Raw genomic sequence first — 18607 nt, forward strand, 5'->3', positions numbered from 1 at the left:
CAAAAATGAAGAAACTTGCTGTCTTGGATCATTAAGAAATGTTAATTGGGAATGTTGATGAAGTGCAATAAGGCACAAGAGCAAAGAGTGAAAGAATGTGCTAAGCATCAAAGCAGCTGAACAATCTTGGCTCCAGAGTTTCCAATACAGTAAGTTTTCTAAAATCAAATATATAGGTAAGAAGTTAGGAGATATGTGCATAAATTACGTAAATACAAAATTTTCACTGCACCCCTCTCTGTCTGCAGAATCAATTCGTCTAATCAAGAGAGTTAAGTCTATTTGTAATTTGCTGCTAAGCAAGAAATCCCAGAAACCAATATTTAGCTGGCGCTTTATGGAATGTAATAATTTTACATTGAGACAGTTGTACAGAAGCCCAGGAGTTGGAGCAAAGTTCGTGGAAGTGAAAAAATTACGACTTGTTATGACACAAAGAAAGCTTCCTAGTTCGCAGAAACTACCGGGCAACAACAAATTTTTCAAACTCTGACGGAGAATTGGGGGATCAAAGAGGTTTTCTTTGTAGCTTTGTGCAACCAAAGGGCAAGGACCAATTCTTCTTCACATCACAACTTTGTGTTGAAAAGTGCAAGTGCAACACTAGACATGACAGCCTCATTTTGGAACATAACTTCTCGAGTTTTAAGCATGCTGACTGCCTGGGGTTCTTTAAAAGACTCTGAGGCTGAATCTAAGCACATAGGCGTTTGCGCAGTGCGGCCACCAGGAGTCGAACCCGCGATCTTGCGCTTGGTAGCGAAACGCCGTAGTCGATAAGGCAACACGGCAGATAATGCTAGAGACACGTAGACTTGGTCCTTGAACTTGTGGCGCACACACACACCGGGGGAGTGCCCATGCATGTGTATGTATCAGCACATGTGGTGTGTGTTTTATTCGTCCAGCGCCTTCTGCGCTCCAAGTTTTCTAACTAGCAGCATCTGGGTACGGTTGAGGTTAGTGATGACAACGGCTCTTGTCGTATGCACTGTGTCAACCACGATGTATTTGCACAGCTGTGAAAGTTTTGCCAGAACTCGTGGCGTTCGCTAGCGGTCACATCAGCAACTTGCTTAGAGGCCCGTCTAGACGACGACAGAATATTGCGCCGATAGTCGAGGAAGACAAGCAAAAGATTACTAATAACAACTCTCGAAACAACCACAAAACGGGGAGTGGCGAAGCGCGTGAGTGTCAGCAAGCAAATAACGAAGACGTTAAAGCCACGCTTCGCACGCACGCACGCGACCAACGTGCTTGCTGCTAGGAATCGACGCCCATTCGGACCCCCGAAGTACTGATCCTTTATACACTACAACAACGAAGGAACCGCAGGTAAGAAGAGCGGCTGCACCACCAGAAACACGTCCCAAACAGTTCAGTCATTTCCTAGCCAGGGGTCGGTACGGTTTTTGCGCAGCGTGAATTGGATCCGACGAGCCATGTCTTCGTCGTAGATGGCCTTGCAGATTTCGTAGTTTATTCGCCGACGCGTTTTCGTCGGCTTCTCGTAGTACCTTGTGAGTCGGTAGCGGTCGAAGATACCTTCCATGCCCAGGATGCTAGGTTAACAGAAACAGAGGGAGAAAGAGCGCAAGACAAAATGAATCCAGGTACCGCGGATCTCAGCTCTTAAAGTTACGAACGACACGTCTTCTCGTGAGAAGTAATACCGTTGCTCGTAGCTTTATCGCCCAAAGCTTGTATCTGGAGGAACGCTTACCGGTTCAGCACACGCAGTGCTTCTTCGACTTGGTTGTTCTGGACGAGAACAGTGCGGGCAAAGAAAAGTTTGTGCCGCATGCTTGATGTGTTCGGGCAGCAGCTGCAGCTGCTCCTAGCACCGGACAAATCGCAGTGTAAAACTTCGTAAACTGCTTCCGAACTCGCAAACTAACTCGCGAACGGTCACTTTATGCGCACATGCTGAACGCCGCCATGACACTTTTTTCTCCCTCTCGCTTTCTTTTGCGTGATGTCTATGTTGATCGTGTTGATAGCACAAAACGTCTTGCTGAACATTATTTAATGATTGGTAGTCTTCAAAATTTTAGGTTTTACTTTTGCATAGTGTAAATATTAGATTTAACTAAAACTAAAATGACGTCACGGCCACCATGTTGTAGACGCCCATTTTCGCTACAGCAGACGACAGATGAAATCAGTTTGACGAGAGCGTGCGGTTTACTCTGTGGAACGTGACTAAAACCTCTTTAAAAATACGCACGTAATACTGCGTTGAAGGATGTTTACATCCAAGCCACGGAAGGCTGGAAGCTTTAGTCTTTTTGCCCGAGTCACATATTTTATTATATGAAACCACTTGACTGCACGCTACGTACAGGATCGAATGTTTTCGCCCTAGCTGACCTATTTCCGCCGTGACGCTAACGCCCCTAAGAATCGCCTGCCGTTAAAACAATAGAAAAGTGTCTCGCGTACTACGTGAAAAGCTAGCATCCTCTCCCGCGTGCCCGTCTTCGAAACGGATGCGGCGCGTCTCCCAAACGACGACATTGTCAATCAACATTTGGAAGGAGCCCCTACGCGCTTACGCAACAGAGAACATCCGTGCCTATCGTTGCACGAATCCGTGACCGCAGCACAAAACAAACGTAGAAAGTGAAAGGGGTGAAAGCTCGGAGCTTGTCTCCACTATTAGTACAGAAACTCGGCTCGCGTTTTTCACACAAAAAAAACACACTCCTAACTCATTATTTGGCAGTTACCAATTGCAGCGCCATCTGTAGGCAGAAAAAAATGCTATTTTCATTAGTTTATTTAATTTACTTACTTGGTTATCAACTTTATTTTAATTCATAGATGGCAGGTACAACAGTTAGTAAAACAATTTTTTAGACAAGGCGGTTGCTTTTTGTAGCAGCGAGACTTGCGCAATTGATGAGCTCTGAGCGAAAGAAAGGCCGGAAAGGATGGACGGCCCGTCTAGCCAGCTCGGAACCGTACTATTGATCCTTTCCTCTGACCTGGGATGTGTTCGTGACGGACGCGCATGCGCGCGCGCGCGATCGGGAGAGAAAGGAGGCGCGAGTTGGCCTTCACCACTGGGCAGGCTCGCCTCGTGGCGTAGCCGGAGCCGATAGCAGGGGGTCTCACTCATCCTTTTGAATGAGGTGCGCGCGTTACCGCGTGTGAGGGGTGGCCAGAACTGTCTCAACCTGGAAACCTCCTACCTTGAACATTTTTTTTTTTTTGCCCCCTGTGTATACCGCTCCATCATAAATGTCCTCCTCATAAACTGACCACGGCTCGTCGTCTCTCTTGTTTGTTCCGTCATGTCTCTCAGCTGGCAATCGCCGATCTTTACAAGGGTCCCAGACAAGAACGCTCCGAAGACATCACCTCGGCACATGTTTCGCGACCACAGCACCCCTCAACGGAGGTCACTGGACACATCAGGTGCATATTATAATACCAATCTTTCACGTGATCTTGCAGAACAATCTTGCTTTCCACGCTTTCAATAGTTTAGTTCTGCTTCTCTCTTCTTTTTTTTTCTAAACGCCCCACCTTTGGCGTAAAGAATTATTGCAGACTACTAACACCACCCACTTGACAGCAAATGCGAGTGTATCAGCTTTTCTATTGAAAAGGAGACCGATAGTGCCAGGCCGTATGATATCATTGATCGGTTCCGCTAAAGCGATTCGCCGACGGAACAACAATGTAGGTCATGCAAGCCATCAACAGTTGCTCGCGCCCACTGGCCGCATAGTCACGGAGATCCCTACCGAGCAGCTTTGGGCTTTATGAGCCCTACTGTTGCAAGCCCGCGGTTGAACTCTGACTATCTACAGCCACTTCACATAACTTAGATAAGAGAGTGGACGAGCGGACTTCGGTTCAGGTGCAATCAAGCCTGTTCCGATATTAGATCGTCGGTATATGATGCTGGAGAAAAGAACGCTGAACAGGAAAGTCAACTAAAACCAGCCCGGAATTATCAGCAAGGCACCAGTGCGTTGGATACATGTGCTATTTCGTTTATAACGAAGGTGAAGCTTTCGCTTGTTAGTTAATTACGAAAACCGATATCGTCCAATCAACGGCTGTTACTGGCGTAACGTCAAGCAGAAGTAGCACGCGTCGGCGTTTCCAAGAAGGAAAAAAATCACTGTGAATACTTTGCGAGCATGACTGCTAAAGAAAATAGCAGTTACCTTCTGTAATTCGCGTCTTTCATATGGCTAATAGTAATAATAGTAAAAAAACCAGAAGCGAAGATCGTGTACTTAATTATGCTTTTTGGGCAGATAAATAGAAGGAAGTCTTGCGGCGTGTTCTCATAGAGATCCGAGACCAAAATACACGGATCTCGGAGTGTTGCAGGTGTTTGTGTCCATGTTGAAGGTCGAAGTCAGGGCCGGGCGCCAGGACTTTTTTAATTAAAGTGTGGGTTCGGGAGGCTGCGTACTTATGCGTAGTGTTTCGACTAAATGTACTTCTTTTTGGGCGAGTTGTTGGCAGAAATAGGAGGGGGTTTGGAACCCCGCAGCGTCTCCTTCGTTTGTTTTTGCCTCGTTTAATAAGCGTCTTCGTTCTCTTCACAAGGCAATGAAGAAGCCTGGACCAGGACCGAGTCCAACGTGGTGTCAGCCCGACCATTTGCGGGACAGTCCGGGGTACGTTGAAAACCATATACTACATACGTCCTATACGTACCAGGCGCCGTGGATAGCGGCAAAAGTACGCTACGTGTGTGCTCCTAGTCACGAAATGGCGGCTTACGATAGAAACAAGGGCCTCCGAGACGCGGGCTAACGCACGCTTTCTCCTTCGCCCGGAACAAAGTTCACGATCTCGGTCACGGTTCACATTCGGACTCACGCGAGCGAGGGTTTCGAAAACGGAGCCGGATTTCCCGGTCCTCTCTATATCGCCGTCGCAAAAAAAAACAAAAAACTTTTTAATCTTTTAATACACCTGTCCGCATAATGCGAACAGGAGTACACGTGTTTTGTTACTATCGGACTAGTTTGCAAGTGCTTTGCGTGTACGCGGTTTTGGAAACGAAGCCGGATTTCGCGGTCTTCTCAACGGTTGTGCGTGTGTGCAACGTCGTGTGAACATTAAAAAGAAATTCGCTTTGCGCACCCTTTCGCATGGTGTGGACGCACGAGTACACGTGGACGTTCCGTTATCTTATAGCCGTGTTTTCGCAATATCAAAACTTCCCTTCAGTGCTGGTGCTTTCTTGAAAGCATTTGAAAACTTTCTAAAAGCTACAAAGTTTCTTAAAGGTCATCCAAAAATTCGTGGTTCTCAGCGAAAAATAGAAGCAGAGGGTCTATTACGCCCTAGAAGTCGCCGGCTGTAAACCCCGCCCACCGCCGGCGACCGTCATTTTGCCATGGCGTCCGTGACGTCATGTGCGGCATGGAGCGGAGCCGTCGTCTTCTACCAAAGTTTCAGCCACTGCAAATCGTTCAATTTCAGTGCCAAGCTGAATAAAGCAAAATATCTCGATTTCACGCGCAGCTGACCGCGGAACAATATTGTTCCGGAATGCAGACGCTCGCACAGCAAGCTGCTTGTTACGTCGCGCCTCGCGAGTGCGCTGGCTACGTGTTGCCCCGACTCTCGGGCCACTCGCGTGTTTATAAAAATATTCAATTATAAATTAAGTGCTCTACCAAATGCGCTGGAATTTCGCCACCTTGTTTGCGAATGCACAAAAATTAACCCGGATAACACGGATTATGATCGAAAATTGGGTGTCATGGCCATATATAGGCCGGCAAAAAAGTGCTCACTCAGATTCACTCATGAAATATATTTTGCCCTTAGAGCTCACTCGGACTCAGGCTCGAAAACTTTCGTCAACCGGACTCACTCGGACTCAGACTCACCAAAATATTACTCACTCGGACTCACGGCCCTATCTGAGTCGGTTGGCGCCTTTTGTTCTCGTACCTTCATATATGAGTTATCGGTGGTTGCAATACAGTGAGGACATTTTTATTTAAAGAGGTGGCTAACACGAGATATTTTTACCGTTTTACCAAGAACTGCCTGTGAAAGAGTTCGCGGGGGGGGGGGGGGGGGGGCACGGCATCTGTCTACCTCCGTAACTCAAGCCTCTGATCAAATCAATAAATATTCAGCTGGCGTATGGACACTAGTGCTTTGAAGTATGTGTGAGTCAATGGGAGTATAAACGTGAGCCCACATAAGGCTGATAGTAATGCTGAAGTTGCGTAGGTCCCTTTGCGCCGCGCCATATGCACGCTCGCTTACTTGCTTGTGGACGAAGTCGGTATACTTATAACGACTAAAGAGAAGCACGTGGACGAACTAATAGCATCCTAAGATATTGTCAATATTTTTAGGACAAATTGCGTGTAACGCAGGACGAGCACCTTTATAACAAGCAAACTGAAACAACTGAAACATTGACGCAGCGTACAATCTTTAGTCAATGAAGCGGGTTTCTGTCAAGGTGAACCCGTACATTTCAGGACAGCTACTGCGTGTACAGACCGAGTGTATGTAGACTTGCTTAAAACTGAACGATATCCGCGTGCACGTCTTTATGTAGTGCTGTATGGTTTGATGGTCACTACTTGGCCACAATCTCCAGTATCACTTAACCACTTTAACCACCCGCTATCCCTTGACCTCCACACAAAAGCAAGAACTGGATTTTTGAAATAGCGTAAGAGGCACGAAAGACATTGGAAGAATAAGCACAAGGCACGGACGGTGTCTTTTCGTCCCTTAAAATAATTTTTGGGGTTTTACCTGCCAAAACTACGATATGATTATCAGGCACGCCGTAGTGAAGGGCTGCGGATAACTTCGGCCACCCGGAGTTTTCTAAGTTGCCCTGGCATCGCACAGCCAGTACACGGGCTTCCAGCATTTCGCCTCCACCGATATGCGACCGTCGCGGCTGGGATCGAACCTGCGTCTTTCGGGTCAGCGACCGTACCGCCGCGGCGGCCCCTTCGTCCCTTATGCGTCGCTTCGAAGATAATCGGGTCAATCGACTCGGCCAGTTGTCTATACTACAGAAAACTGGACTGTGGTTGGACAACCTGACACTCCGACACGATCCCCGATCTTCCCACCTCCATATCACCTCGCTGATTTAAACCTGTCGATCAGGGGCGTAGCCAAGGGGGGGGGGGGGGGTCGGGGTTTTCAACCCCCCCCCCCCGAAATTTTTCAGTTTTGCTTGCGTATATAGGCACGCACACATACACTACACACGCACGAACATACATAAAGTATGGTTGAACCCCCCCCCCCCCCCCGAAAAATATTCTGGCTACGCCCCTGCTGTCTATGGACTGCAACGACTTGGCGAAGAGACACTCCCTTAGAAGAAAGTGACGGGGGACTCCTCTGAATATAACTTAGTACAGCGCACTACAGATTGCGGTCTCGTATTCGTTAACATGCGCGCAACACGGAAACACTTCCATATCCCTTTTCAGGCGCCTGGAGACACGTTTACCGCTCGCGGTGTCTCCTTTCCTCATTTCGCGCACCTTCTTCTTTTGCGTAGTATGTACGGAGAGCAGATCGCTTTATGTAACATCACCTGCCGCTGACGGAGCGCCGCGTTTCCATACGCGCACCGGCTCCCACGTGCGTGCGGTGCGGAGAAAAACGTGCATCACGAACTCCGCGAGCCGTGCGTTCATAACAGATTCGCCTCTGTACAGTACGCTCTCTCTTTCTAGAGTCTTTCAGCTACATGCACGCCACCTCGTACGGATTTCGAAGGCACGCGGCACGAAATAATGAGCCCGTATACGGCACACCGTGGACTCGCATTCATTACAAATTGTTTCGCTTCCTTTCCTGCTCTTCGTAAACTTTTGTTTTTACAGACTCGATCTTTATTTTCTTTCTTTTTTTTATTCGACACGCTGTTACCTGGACACGCTGGACCGCAGGTGGGAGGAGTATATACTGTTTAAGGATTCAACGGACTGCACGTTGAGACAAGTCCAGGGCGGCACGTTTGTTCCGTCTGCGCACGCGCGTACCACGTGACAGTTTTTCTCCCTTGATGGTCGCTGCGTTAACGAGACACTATAATGAACAATATTAACTGAGCTGTATCACTAAGCTCTCGAAGCATTTTTGCAATGGTATCCGCTGTTCCGACGTTGGTCCATTGGTATCCGCTGTTTCGTCATTGGTCCGTTAGTATCCGCTGTACCGGCATTCGTCCGTTAGTATCCGCTGTTCCGACATTGGTCCGGGCGGCGCCAGCGGGGGGCACGTGGAGGGAGGGGTTTGGCCGCCACCGAAAATCCCCCCCCCCCCGGGGGCCCCCAGTAAAAAGGAAAAGCTGGCGCCGCCGCTGCGAATTACCGCTAACATTCATGTGATCTTCCTAGTACTCTGTTATAACGAAATTTTACCACAAATGATGTGCAAGCGTGTAACAGCACACAGCCAGCTCATGGTACAATGCTTTCCTTAGCCGCAGCGGTGGTGCTGTGGTTACGGTGCTCCGCTGCCGAGCCGAAAGACGCGAGTTCGATTCCAGCCGCGGCGGTCGCATTTCGATGGAGGCGAAATGCTTGAAGGCTCTTGTTCTCTGCGATGTCAGTGCACGCTGAAGAACCACGGGTGTTAGAAATTCCCGGAGTCCTCCCCTATGGCGTGCCTCAAAACCATATAGTGGTTTTGGCGGGTAAAAGCCCAGATATTATTAATGCTTTCGTTAGTGTGGTGCCCCTCCCCCCCCCCCCTTTTTTTTTATTTCGCGGCGCCTCCTTTTGGGACGGTTTCAGAGCGACTGCGTACTTTTACTTGAGCTGTTTCACTTGTGAAGAAGGGAGACAACCCCTCTTGTATAAAGAGAGCTTGTTTCTTATAGGGACACTAAAGTGAAACAATAATTAAGTTTAGACTGTTAAACTATACTGTCAAAACTCTACTGTCGTTAATTTCACCGCCACTGGTTTACTAATGGACAAAAAAATCAAGGTCAAAGTTTCATTTTTAAATTTCGCGCCGAAGCCTCCGATGGCGACGACGTCACGAATTTCAGTGTGTCGTTTTTCCTTTTTTTTTCGTATTTTGGCCAATTGGCTCAACGAGATTTCCTGAACCTTGGTACGTTAAGTCTCTGACCCCCCCCCCTCCCCCCCCCCCCCCCCGCAATAAGATAATGTGTTACATTTTAATAATTTAGGAACTACGTAGGTACCAGTTGACACCGTCAAAATCTATGACGTCACGGCGATCGCTGCCGGAACGTGGCGTCACAACCCCCAGTTTCTTTTCTCGCGTTTTCTCGCCTACCAAGCGTCTTCTCGCGGCAAGCGTGGCGTTTTTGGTATTGTGAAGGAGCAATCTGCTAATACGAGAAAAAAAAAATCGGGTTTCTCTAGTGTCCCTTTAAGAGAGCTTGTCGCGGCGGTCCCTTTAAGAGAGCGGAGCGAAGTGGGTGCCGGCTTGGCGAAAGATGTCGAGAATTGCTTTTCGCGTGTGGGCTCGAAGGCTGCGTGCCGCCTTCGCCGCACCCATGCATTTCACGAGTTCGCCGCATTTGTGCGCCATTCCGATCGCGACTGCAGTTACCGCTCTCACGAACATAGGCGTGCGCACGAGGGGGGCGGGGGGGGTGAGGGGGGGGGGGGGGCAAAGTTTGCCCCATACGTTTACTCAGTTATGACCACGCAGGTTTTTTTACGACAATGGCGACCGAAGGCCCTTGATGCTGCATTTTAAGAACTGTTTACTTCACATCTTTACTGCAGGAAAGCCAGGGTGGCCATTGCGAGAAGCCCGACATCGGTTTATTTTATTTCTTATTATTTATTTCACCCATTTGAGAAAGATGTCCTGTGGACTCGACCAACGGGTGTTAGGGGGGGGGGGGTGCGATGAAACTGTGCCCCCCACCCCTTAATAACGCGGAACCCTGCGCAGGCCTATGCTCACGAAGACCATGTCCCTAGCACTCGACTAAAACGTTGGCTCCAGCGGTATAATTCCCTGTTGAACGGTATCTCATCGATATATCTTGTGTATGAGAGGAAATATTATCAAACGCGAGCAATATTAAGCGATAGTACTATTATCTCGATGTTCACATTGTTTTGATGCTCCCAACGAGGCTAAACCCTGCAATTCATTATGGTACTGAAACGGCTTAAGATTGGCCGAGCTTCATCTTGATACGTTGCACTGCGGCAGGCAGTGTTGCACAAGAAGTTAGTGGTGATGCATCTAGCTCTCGTTTTTTATTTTTATTTTTCCTACTTCGTGTATAACAACCTGCCACAGCGCAGCACAGGGATGAAACATTTTGACATTGCAACGTAGCAACTGACTGCGCGGTGCCGAAAGCTCCTTGACAGTTAATGCAATGAAGGTGATTTTGGTGGGACGTTTGCAGCCTTCCAGCCAAATCGCCTTATCGATGGGTCACTTGTATAAATAACCCGCATATGTACTTCTCGTCCACACTCGTCCCCGTCACAGTCGCAAGCTTGGATAAGTCTTAAATGCCGTTTTCGTGCTGCCACTGTCGTCCGGTTGACGCCCGCGGCTGGCCGGGAATTGAACCAGTGACATCATCGCAGTCAGTCCGGGTGGCGAGTTTGTAATATGCAGAGCGCTCAACGCATGGCGCCGGCAGCGGCGCGCTATTGGCTGCGCGCACACAGGACGCCGCTCCGGACTTCCGCCTAGCAACGGCTGCCACGACGAGACGACGCCGCTCTCCTTCTCGGGTGCCTTTCGCGGGAATTTTAAACGGTGAACGCGGCCGCCGGGCCCCGTGGAATTTTCATCGCCGCTTGTGAACTGCTACTACTGCTCTCGCGTTGACCGATGACACCGTCGTCGCCGTAGGGTTCGACTGTGCTTTGTGCATTTTGTTTTGTTATAACGGTCAACACGTTCGCCCATGAGCATTTGTGTTGTCGCCACTGTCTTGGCGCTGCAGCAAGACGCGATCGGCCGTTGTGTTCTACTGTGCGTTTCTTTTTTTCTTTTTTTAACAGTGAACACGCTCGCCCTTGAATATCTGTGCTGTCTGCTGTGTCTTTTGAGCCCTCGCGTTGTCGCAAGACATAATCGTTGTTGTGTTGGACTGATTGCGTTTGTTTATTTTTTTAACACTGAACACGCTTTCACGTGAATATATGTGTTGTCGCCAGTGTTTTTTTTTTTTTTTTGTGATCTCGCGTTGTCGCAAGACGTGATCGCCGTGGGTTCGAGTGTGCCTTGTGTTTTTTTAATTTTTTTTTTCGCGGCTGTTCTTGCCAACGCATTTCGCAGAGCCCTACAACGCCGGTGTTGTACGGCTATGACCACGGAAAACAGCGCATGTGAGACGTCGGCGCGCCGCGCGATCGAATGCGTTGAAGACAATGACAGTTCATCGCCTGACGTTGACGTGGTTCGGGCGAACATCACTGATGAACAAGACGCCTGCAGCTGTGTAGAAGGTTACAGCTTGAAGACAAACAGATCGTGGGTTGTAGATTTCGTGAAGTCAACATCAAGGTGTGAAAGGTAATACAAAAATGGTGTTTCATAACTACAAAAATAACTTGCAGCATCTTCTGTGGTGATTTAATTGGCGATAATGTCCAATGATGAGCTGTCTCAATTAGGTCGTAGTATGCATGCACTTGAGCCGTCTCAGTTAGGTCGTATTAGCTGTGCTCGTTCTACTGCCTTAATTGAATTTTGTGTGTATTTCTTTTTAGTAAATTGGCAATGTCAATCTGGCTCCCAATCTCTGGCCGATGCAACCTTGGGTCCTTGCTGGTTGTTGTTTGTAATTTATCTATATTCTGTCAGTCCAGGTGCTGGCAATTCTTTCCAACTGAGCTTCAGTCAATCCTTCTAAGGTGTTATGTATGCCCAGATGCGTTAATCTCTCTATGCTGGTGCTTTCGAGCAAGCCTAGGGTCTGCTTAAAAGCTTTCCTTACGAACATATTGATTTTGTCCTTTTCTGTCTTGTTCCATTTAAGCCTAAGAATGCTAGCCTCCTTCATTCCGTGATACTTGTTTGTGATTCTCCTGATCAGCCAGTTGCCTTAGTGACCTTAGTCACTATTTTTATAAGAGTATTGCTGTTATTTCCCTTCGACTCAATTTTGAGTACAAGGACCATATAACTTGTTCAATGATGGGGATGCCCCCCACGTTTTTCGTGCAAGTCTGTATCTCCGGGCCACCTGCTGGTTAAGTATGGGTCTGTAAAGGAGTTCTGATTTCTCTGGTGAAAATTCAAGCCTAGTGCCTGTGAGGTAGACTTCCACTTTATCTACCACTTCCTGTAATTTCTGTTCTATTTACCCATCACTGCCTTGCGAGATCCATATGGCAACATCATCCGTGTATACGGAGCAATTGATTCCTTCGATGTCTTCACGTTTTTCTGACAATCCTGTCATAATGAGATTAAGAGCATGAGCGATATCATGGAGCCCTGAGATGTAACTAAACTGTCCGTGCTCCTCACCTCAGACTCGAGGTTCCCCCCATGTTGAAGGTAACATTCCTATTCGTTAGGAAGTATCGGTTGTAATTGTATGATCTTTCTCCCAGGTTTAAGTTGGTGACCTAAGTGAGTGGGGCCAAATGTGCAGGTTTGTGGAATACTTTCGTGAGATCCAATCATAATGTAGATCTGGTTCACATTGCGTTCTGATTGCTCTGAATATTTTCCCATCCTATGGTACCTACGCCATAAGATAGGAAAATAACTAGAACACAATTACTTATGTGGCTGCGGCAATTTTCGATTTTGTTTCGCCAACCGCTTACGCCACGTATAAAGAGGGCCAAGCGCACACATAATACAACTTAATTGAGACGGCTCATCATTGGACATTATCCCCAAAACAAGAAGTTAAATTATCACAGAAGATGCTGCAAGTTATTTTTGAAATTATGAAACATAATTTTTGTATTACCTTTCGCACCTTGCTGTTGACTTGACGAAGTCCACAACCCACGATGTGCTCGTTTTCAAGCCGTAATCTTGTACCCAGCTGCAGGCGTCTTGTGCATCACTGATGTTCGCCCGAAGCACGTCAACGTCCGGCGACGAACTCTCACTGTCTTTAACGCATTCGATCGCGCGGCGCGCCGACGTCTCACATGCGCTGTTTTCAGTACTCATAGCCGTCCAACACCGGCGTGGCAGGGCTGTGATATGCGTTGGAAAGAACAGCCGCGAAAAAAAATAATAAAAGACAACAAACGCACACTCTAACAAAGCAAAATGCACAAAGCACAGTCGAATCCTACGGCGACGGCGGCGTCTTCGGTCAGCGCGAGAGCAGGCAAAAACTTTCTTTAGGTTGGACGACACAAAATCAAGACGTCCGCTCTGTTTGAACGCTCACGAAGACTGCTTTATTTGTTCACTATTTACAGTGCTCTCGTAGAGAGGGAAAATGAAAAGGAGAATAGAAATACAGAAACAACAAGCACAGTCCAAAAGAGTTTTCTCTGCACCCTGCACGTGCAACAGACTTGAAGAACAGAGGGAGAAAAGGCCTTCCCTGTGTTTTGGGTTACGGTCCCTGTGGCTTTCACTGTTCTTTCACGGGGTGGGAGTGTAGGTCGTAAAACGACGATGTCAAGAACGTTCTCCGCTCTTGCCGTACGCGTCGTCGCCTCCAAACTGCGGGCCGCTGCGGTTGCAACCCCGAAAACGCCCCCCCCCCCCCCCCCCCCGAGTTGCCCTTCTTCCTTCTTTTGGCCGCGGGGTCTCCCAATTAAAGCTGCCCCGAAGTGGGGGCTGCTTCCCAACATTGCGAAAATACAACAAGGCGAAAGCACAGGCGGCGACGAAAATTCCACGGGCCCCGGAGGCGCACGTTCACCGTTTAAAATTCCCGCGAAAGGCACCCCGAGAACGAGAGTGCATCGTCGCGTCGGCGAGGGCGAGGCGGCCGTTGCTAGGCGGAAGTCCGCGACGGCGTCCCTGTGTGCGCGCAGCCAATAGCGCGCTGCGGCCGTTGCCATGCGTTGAGCGCTCTGCATATTACAAATGCGCGTCCGGGTGACCACCTCACGTAGTCACACGCTCAGAGCGTCGAGGAGCTGCGTGACAGCAACCTCGAACGCGCTAGCCCTTCCCGATCGTGTCGCTTCCGTGGTCGACGCGCTTTGCTTTGGAGGAGGTGCGGCTGCCCACCGAAATAGCGGCCACGCACTGAAAACGCACCGAGAAAAAAAAAAAAAGCGCGCGAGGTACAACAAGGCCGACGATTGAAGACCACAAAGAGCGAGAGAGAGAAAAAGAGAGAGAGAGAGAGGAGGAATACCGCTGGAATGAATGAAAGAGGCAAGAGAAATTGAGGTGACGAAACGGGAAACCGCGAGAGAAGCAGGAGGCGTTGCAGAGTCGAGGTGGAAAGGGCTTGGCGATATAGGCTATTCGAGGATATGCGAAGAAGAGGAGGAGGGGGTAGCGGCAAAAGTATACGCGACGATTTGGGGACTTCGATTAGTGCGTTGTGGCAGGTCTGCTAACATACACGGCTACTGCATCAAAATGAGTTGCATAGCAGTAAATAAAAGCCGAATAAAAAAAACACACTATAATCATAGGCGTGTGCAGGGTTCCCAATCAGGAGGGGGCGAAGGTTTATCGCAGCGCCCCCCCCCCCCCCATATTAAGTCAATGTATAGGGTAGAATTTGCGCCCCCTCCCCCTTCTTAGGTAACTGGAAGAGTCAATGTACGGGGCAGATTTTGCACCCCCTCTTAGGTGATTAGGGGGCACGGCCACGCCCCCCCCCCCCCCCTGCCCCACGTGCGCACGCCTATGACTATAATACTGGCACAAGCGAAAACCGTCCCACGAGAGCGTCATTTTGCTGGTCCCAAGGCTGCTCACGTAAAACCCTATGCGAATTCCTCGAGCACTCAGGCCTCGCCTGCCGGCTGCTCTCCGTGACATCAGGGCCGGTGTTCGGGACCACGTGTCCAATTTTCTCGAAAAGGTGACTTCACTAGGAAACTATGAGGCGTATTACGTCCTACTGCGTATACACTCGTGAGCAGTATATGGGGAAACACGGAATTCGTGTTGAAACTTGTAATGTACAGATATGCATAGGCGTGTCCGGGATTATTTATTGGGGGGGGGGGGGGGGGGGTAGGTTTGATACCCCCCTCCTCTTTCCGTTTCATTACTGGTCGAGTTTGACAGAAACCGTGCTTTACAGTGGATGCAAAAATGAAAGTGAAGTGATGACATGCTTCGTTCTCATTCCGGCATGCCTTTGGTTCCCGTCTTTCCGGGTGCAAGGGTGGGTATGGAACATTCTTCGAATGTGACAGAGGCCTCCTCGGCCGTCATGATCGCTGAAGACCTGCATGGCCATAACCCTGAGCTTAAAAAAATAACGGGACAGGTCAGACGCGGTAAAGGTACGGGGCAGACTTTGCTCCCCACTTCGATGATTAGGAGCCCTGTCTCGCGCGAGCTGATTTGCATTTTATGTATGCAAATTTCTTAATTTCATCGCCCCACCTGACTTTCTGCCGTCTTCGGCTGCGCATTTCAGATCCCTCGGTACGCATTCTGTTGGCTCTAACTGACCAACGGTCACCTGTCCTGCGCATTACATGGCTTGGCCGAGTACCGCTGTTTGTTCTCTCACCTGTTCCTCCTATCTTTCTGCCCGTTAATGTCACACGTATCGTTTTCCGTTCTTCCTTAAGCCCAATTGGCTAACGGTGATTTGGCACACCTCGTCCCCTTTGAGGCCTCGAGTCATGCGGAGAAGCCCCCCCCCCCCCACACACACACACGAAGAGACGCGCCAGCTGCGACGGCACTGGGTCAGCAGGCGTAGGGGCTGCGCTCTTGGGGGGCGAGAGTCGACGGAAGCGAGGCTAGAGAAGGTTGGAACGTGTGGTGATGCTGCCGGCAGCACACAAACCCACGACTGCCTAGGAGGAGAGAAAGCGAAGGGAAATGGCGGTGAGGGAGAGAGGTCCGGCCCCGCGTAGAAACCACCCTCGAGAGAGAGGAGAGAGCAAAAGCCGGCAGCGATCCAACATCTTCAGGTTCGGGTTCTCTCGTAATAGACGCCGGCCAGCAGACCGCGCAGCAGAGTTTAGCACCGACGTCAACAAGTCGCGATTTTCTGCCTGCCGCTCCTCCCGTCCCGGCGTTTTGATTGAGATCGCAGAGTCGTGGGGGCGAAAGTGAAACCGAGAGATCGGTCGTGCCTTCTTTTATATCATTGGAAGTGCGTGTTCTGTGTGTGTGGTGTCCGGGACGTGCTGCGCGCACATGGATGCGTGATCCGTGCGGAAACTGCCGTGAGTTTTTGAAAGGGACGATCATTTGAGAAGTATACAAGGCCTTAAAGTCGACTGCACGTTGCGGCGTACAAACGACAGCTGTGGGAGGAAATCGTCTCGGACGCGCCGTTGTTGATCGAGATAGACAGCAATGTCGTTCAGCGGCATCAAGGTGAGAAAAGGGTCATCGACATTACGCTGCAGCGTCACGCGGTTGTTACTCAATTGAGACGCTGCGTCGGCGCTTACACTACGATGAATTTTCCTGGTGCTGGAATTTGTGTCCACCTGACAATGCGACGTGAGGTCAGTCATGCATGCACAGTTAGCCTAGTTTTGATGCTCTGGATAGACGCATCTTTAAAATGTACAATCTTTTGCATAGGTTATTTTTTAAACTACACGATGCAATGCACCATACAGCGTGAATCATCTCCGTACTTACCATTCTTCCCATTATCATCCTTTTCATTTTGTTAATTATCGTCGCAATCGAAACGGTATCAAGCAATAACTGATTGAGAAAAACACCAAACTGAATTCAAAACTATACTTTGTGATGCGTGGTTGGATGCGTAACGGAGCATTTCTACCGTTGCAGAATGTTCATTTCATCGTACTGACATTCTTGAATGTTCGTTGCGGTGGGTTGCCCAGCTTTCTCGAGTTAGTTTTCATTAATTCTGGGGTGTTACGTGCGAAAGCATGGTATGAATGCGAGGCATGCCGTAGCAGCGTTAATTTTGGTTAATTTTGAAGTCAAATAGTGATCTTCGCGACTGAGTCAACTAAGAATGTGCCAGGAACGAGTCTAATGTAATACTTTTCGACTGCTTATCAGCCGTTAATGTAGCAACAACACCACTAATCCGGAGCATCAGGTATACTTATATAAGCGGATTCTTTGCTCGCAACTCTTCGAAGAGGGCGAACGGTCGTTGTGCTTCCGGTAAAGTCTGGCCCTCCTAAGACACACTTTGCGGCACCACGTGAGCAACCAATTTTGTGTTTATTTGTCTGCAGTCGACATTTTGAAGTACTCGCAAACTTATTCGACAAGTATTCGTATTTTACGAATTGCGGCCATTCGATTCGAGAACCGCAACAAATAGGAGACTATTCGATGCGATATTCGAAATAGTGGGATTGTTCACACGTCCTTACAACTTATGGAGTCTTAAAGTAATTCACTTGCACCGCCCTCGCAGGCCTAGAACGTACGCCCTTTTCCATATCGGGATTCGGACAGTAGGGGACGCTGAGGGCCACACAAGTCGGTCAGTTTGTTAATGAACAGAAAAAGGAGAGAGCCGAAAGAGCCTACAATGAAAGCGTGACCACGTTGCAGTTGATGAGCAGCGTAGGCGGAGGTAATTACGAGCATTCAGTCGCCCTCTCCCTTCCATGTAAGGCACGTATGTGGTACGCATGACAATCGGAATGCGTATCAGCGTTCATGAAGATGTTCAATTTGTATGATTCAATGTACATCGAAGTTCATGATGACGTATAAGATGTAGCGGCCAACTTTCGCCAAAGGGTGGCTCGTTTTTTGTTCAGTTTTTTTATTACTGCCCTGACGCACAGTGTTGTTGGTAAAAGTGGAAAGATGACCAAACACCTAATAGATCTAATAACCATATATTGTGAAAGTTGTACTTCTCTTTCCTTCAAGTTTCGCTAAGCTTAGCTGCGACACCCGGATGTGTTAAAAAAAAAAAAAAAAAAAAAAACAGATGGCAATGGTGAAGGCTGCGGTGTGGGGGTTCTTGAGTGTCCCACCCTCTCCCCTCTTTCGGTTAAACATCAGAGCTGGACATGAGGTAGTGTGACTCGCTAGTGAACTTGGACTACATCGTCTTTCCAGCCCAGTTAATTGTAAACTAAGTTCGCACATATGTCTCGACCTGTAGCGCCGTGTACTGTAGCACCTTGGCTCCAATGCATACGCACTCTTTTCAAAGGTGCGCCCACCGCAACCGCTATAGTTCTGATCGTCGGGACAGACATATGCTGTCTCGTCGTTGAGGAGTCGGCTGACGCGTCCCTGACGCTTCTCCAGCGCCGGCTGAGAGATGTCAGTGTGTCAAGAGCTCCGGCGCCGCAAACGTTGTCCTCACCGTCACCTACGCACGCTCCATTTGTTTGACGTGTGTGCCCGTCCGAGAGCTTGCACCTAACTCTGCGAAGTGTTTGTGCGTTCGCGGTACCGAACAAAGCGACGCTGTACGTACACCTATACACGAGCACACAGATGCATCGGTCCGAGAGACGAACGGTCCTCGAGACTTCGTCTGTCGGATTGTGTGTGTGTATACCTTACG

At 48.9% G+C, this 18607-nt stretch overlaps 1 protein-coding gene across 1 annotated transcript; it reads right to left on the reverse strand.

Annotated features, from left to right (window-relative positions):
• Positions 1 to 1292: 1292 nt before the first annotated feature.
• On the reverse strand, positions 1293 to 1951 carry LOC119405070 (28S ribosomal protein S21, mitochondrial). The gene is made up of 2 exons (XM_037671841.2): positions 1727 to 1951; positions 1293 to 1565 (listed from the first exon to the last, which is right to left on the reverse strand). The coding sequence occupies exons 1-2, from the start codon at positions 1804 to 1806 to the stop codon at positions 1382 to 1384; spliced, it is 264 nt and encodes an 87-aa protein (XP_037527769.1). The 5' UTR covers positions 1807 to 1951; the 3' UTR covers positions 1293 to 1381.
• Between the last annotated feature and the right edge of the window lie 16656 nt (positions 1952 to 18607).

The sequence above is a fragment of the Rhipicephalus sanguineus genome, chromosome 9 (genome assembly GCF_013339695.2).
Source record: "Rhipicephalus sanguineus isolate Rsan-2018 chromosome 9, BIME_Rsan_1.4, whole genome shotgun sequence".
Lineage (NCBI taxonomy): Eukaryota > Metazoa > Arthropoda > Arachnida > Ixodida > Ixodidae > Rhipicephalus > Rhipicephalus sanguineus.

Bases quoted from the DNA above. Each gene is read 5' to 3' on its own strand.
- LOC119405070 (XM_037671841.2), bottom strand. From the start codon at position 1,806: ATGCGGCACAAACTTTTCTTTGCCCGCACTGTTCTCGTCCAGAACAAC. The intron at 1,566-1,726 runs GTAAGCGTTCCT...CTGTTAACCTAG, and splicing joins GCACTGCGTGTGCTGAACCG to CATCCTGGGCATGGAAGGTA.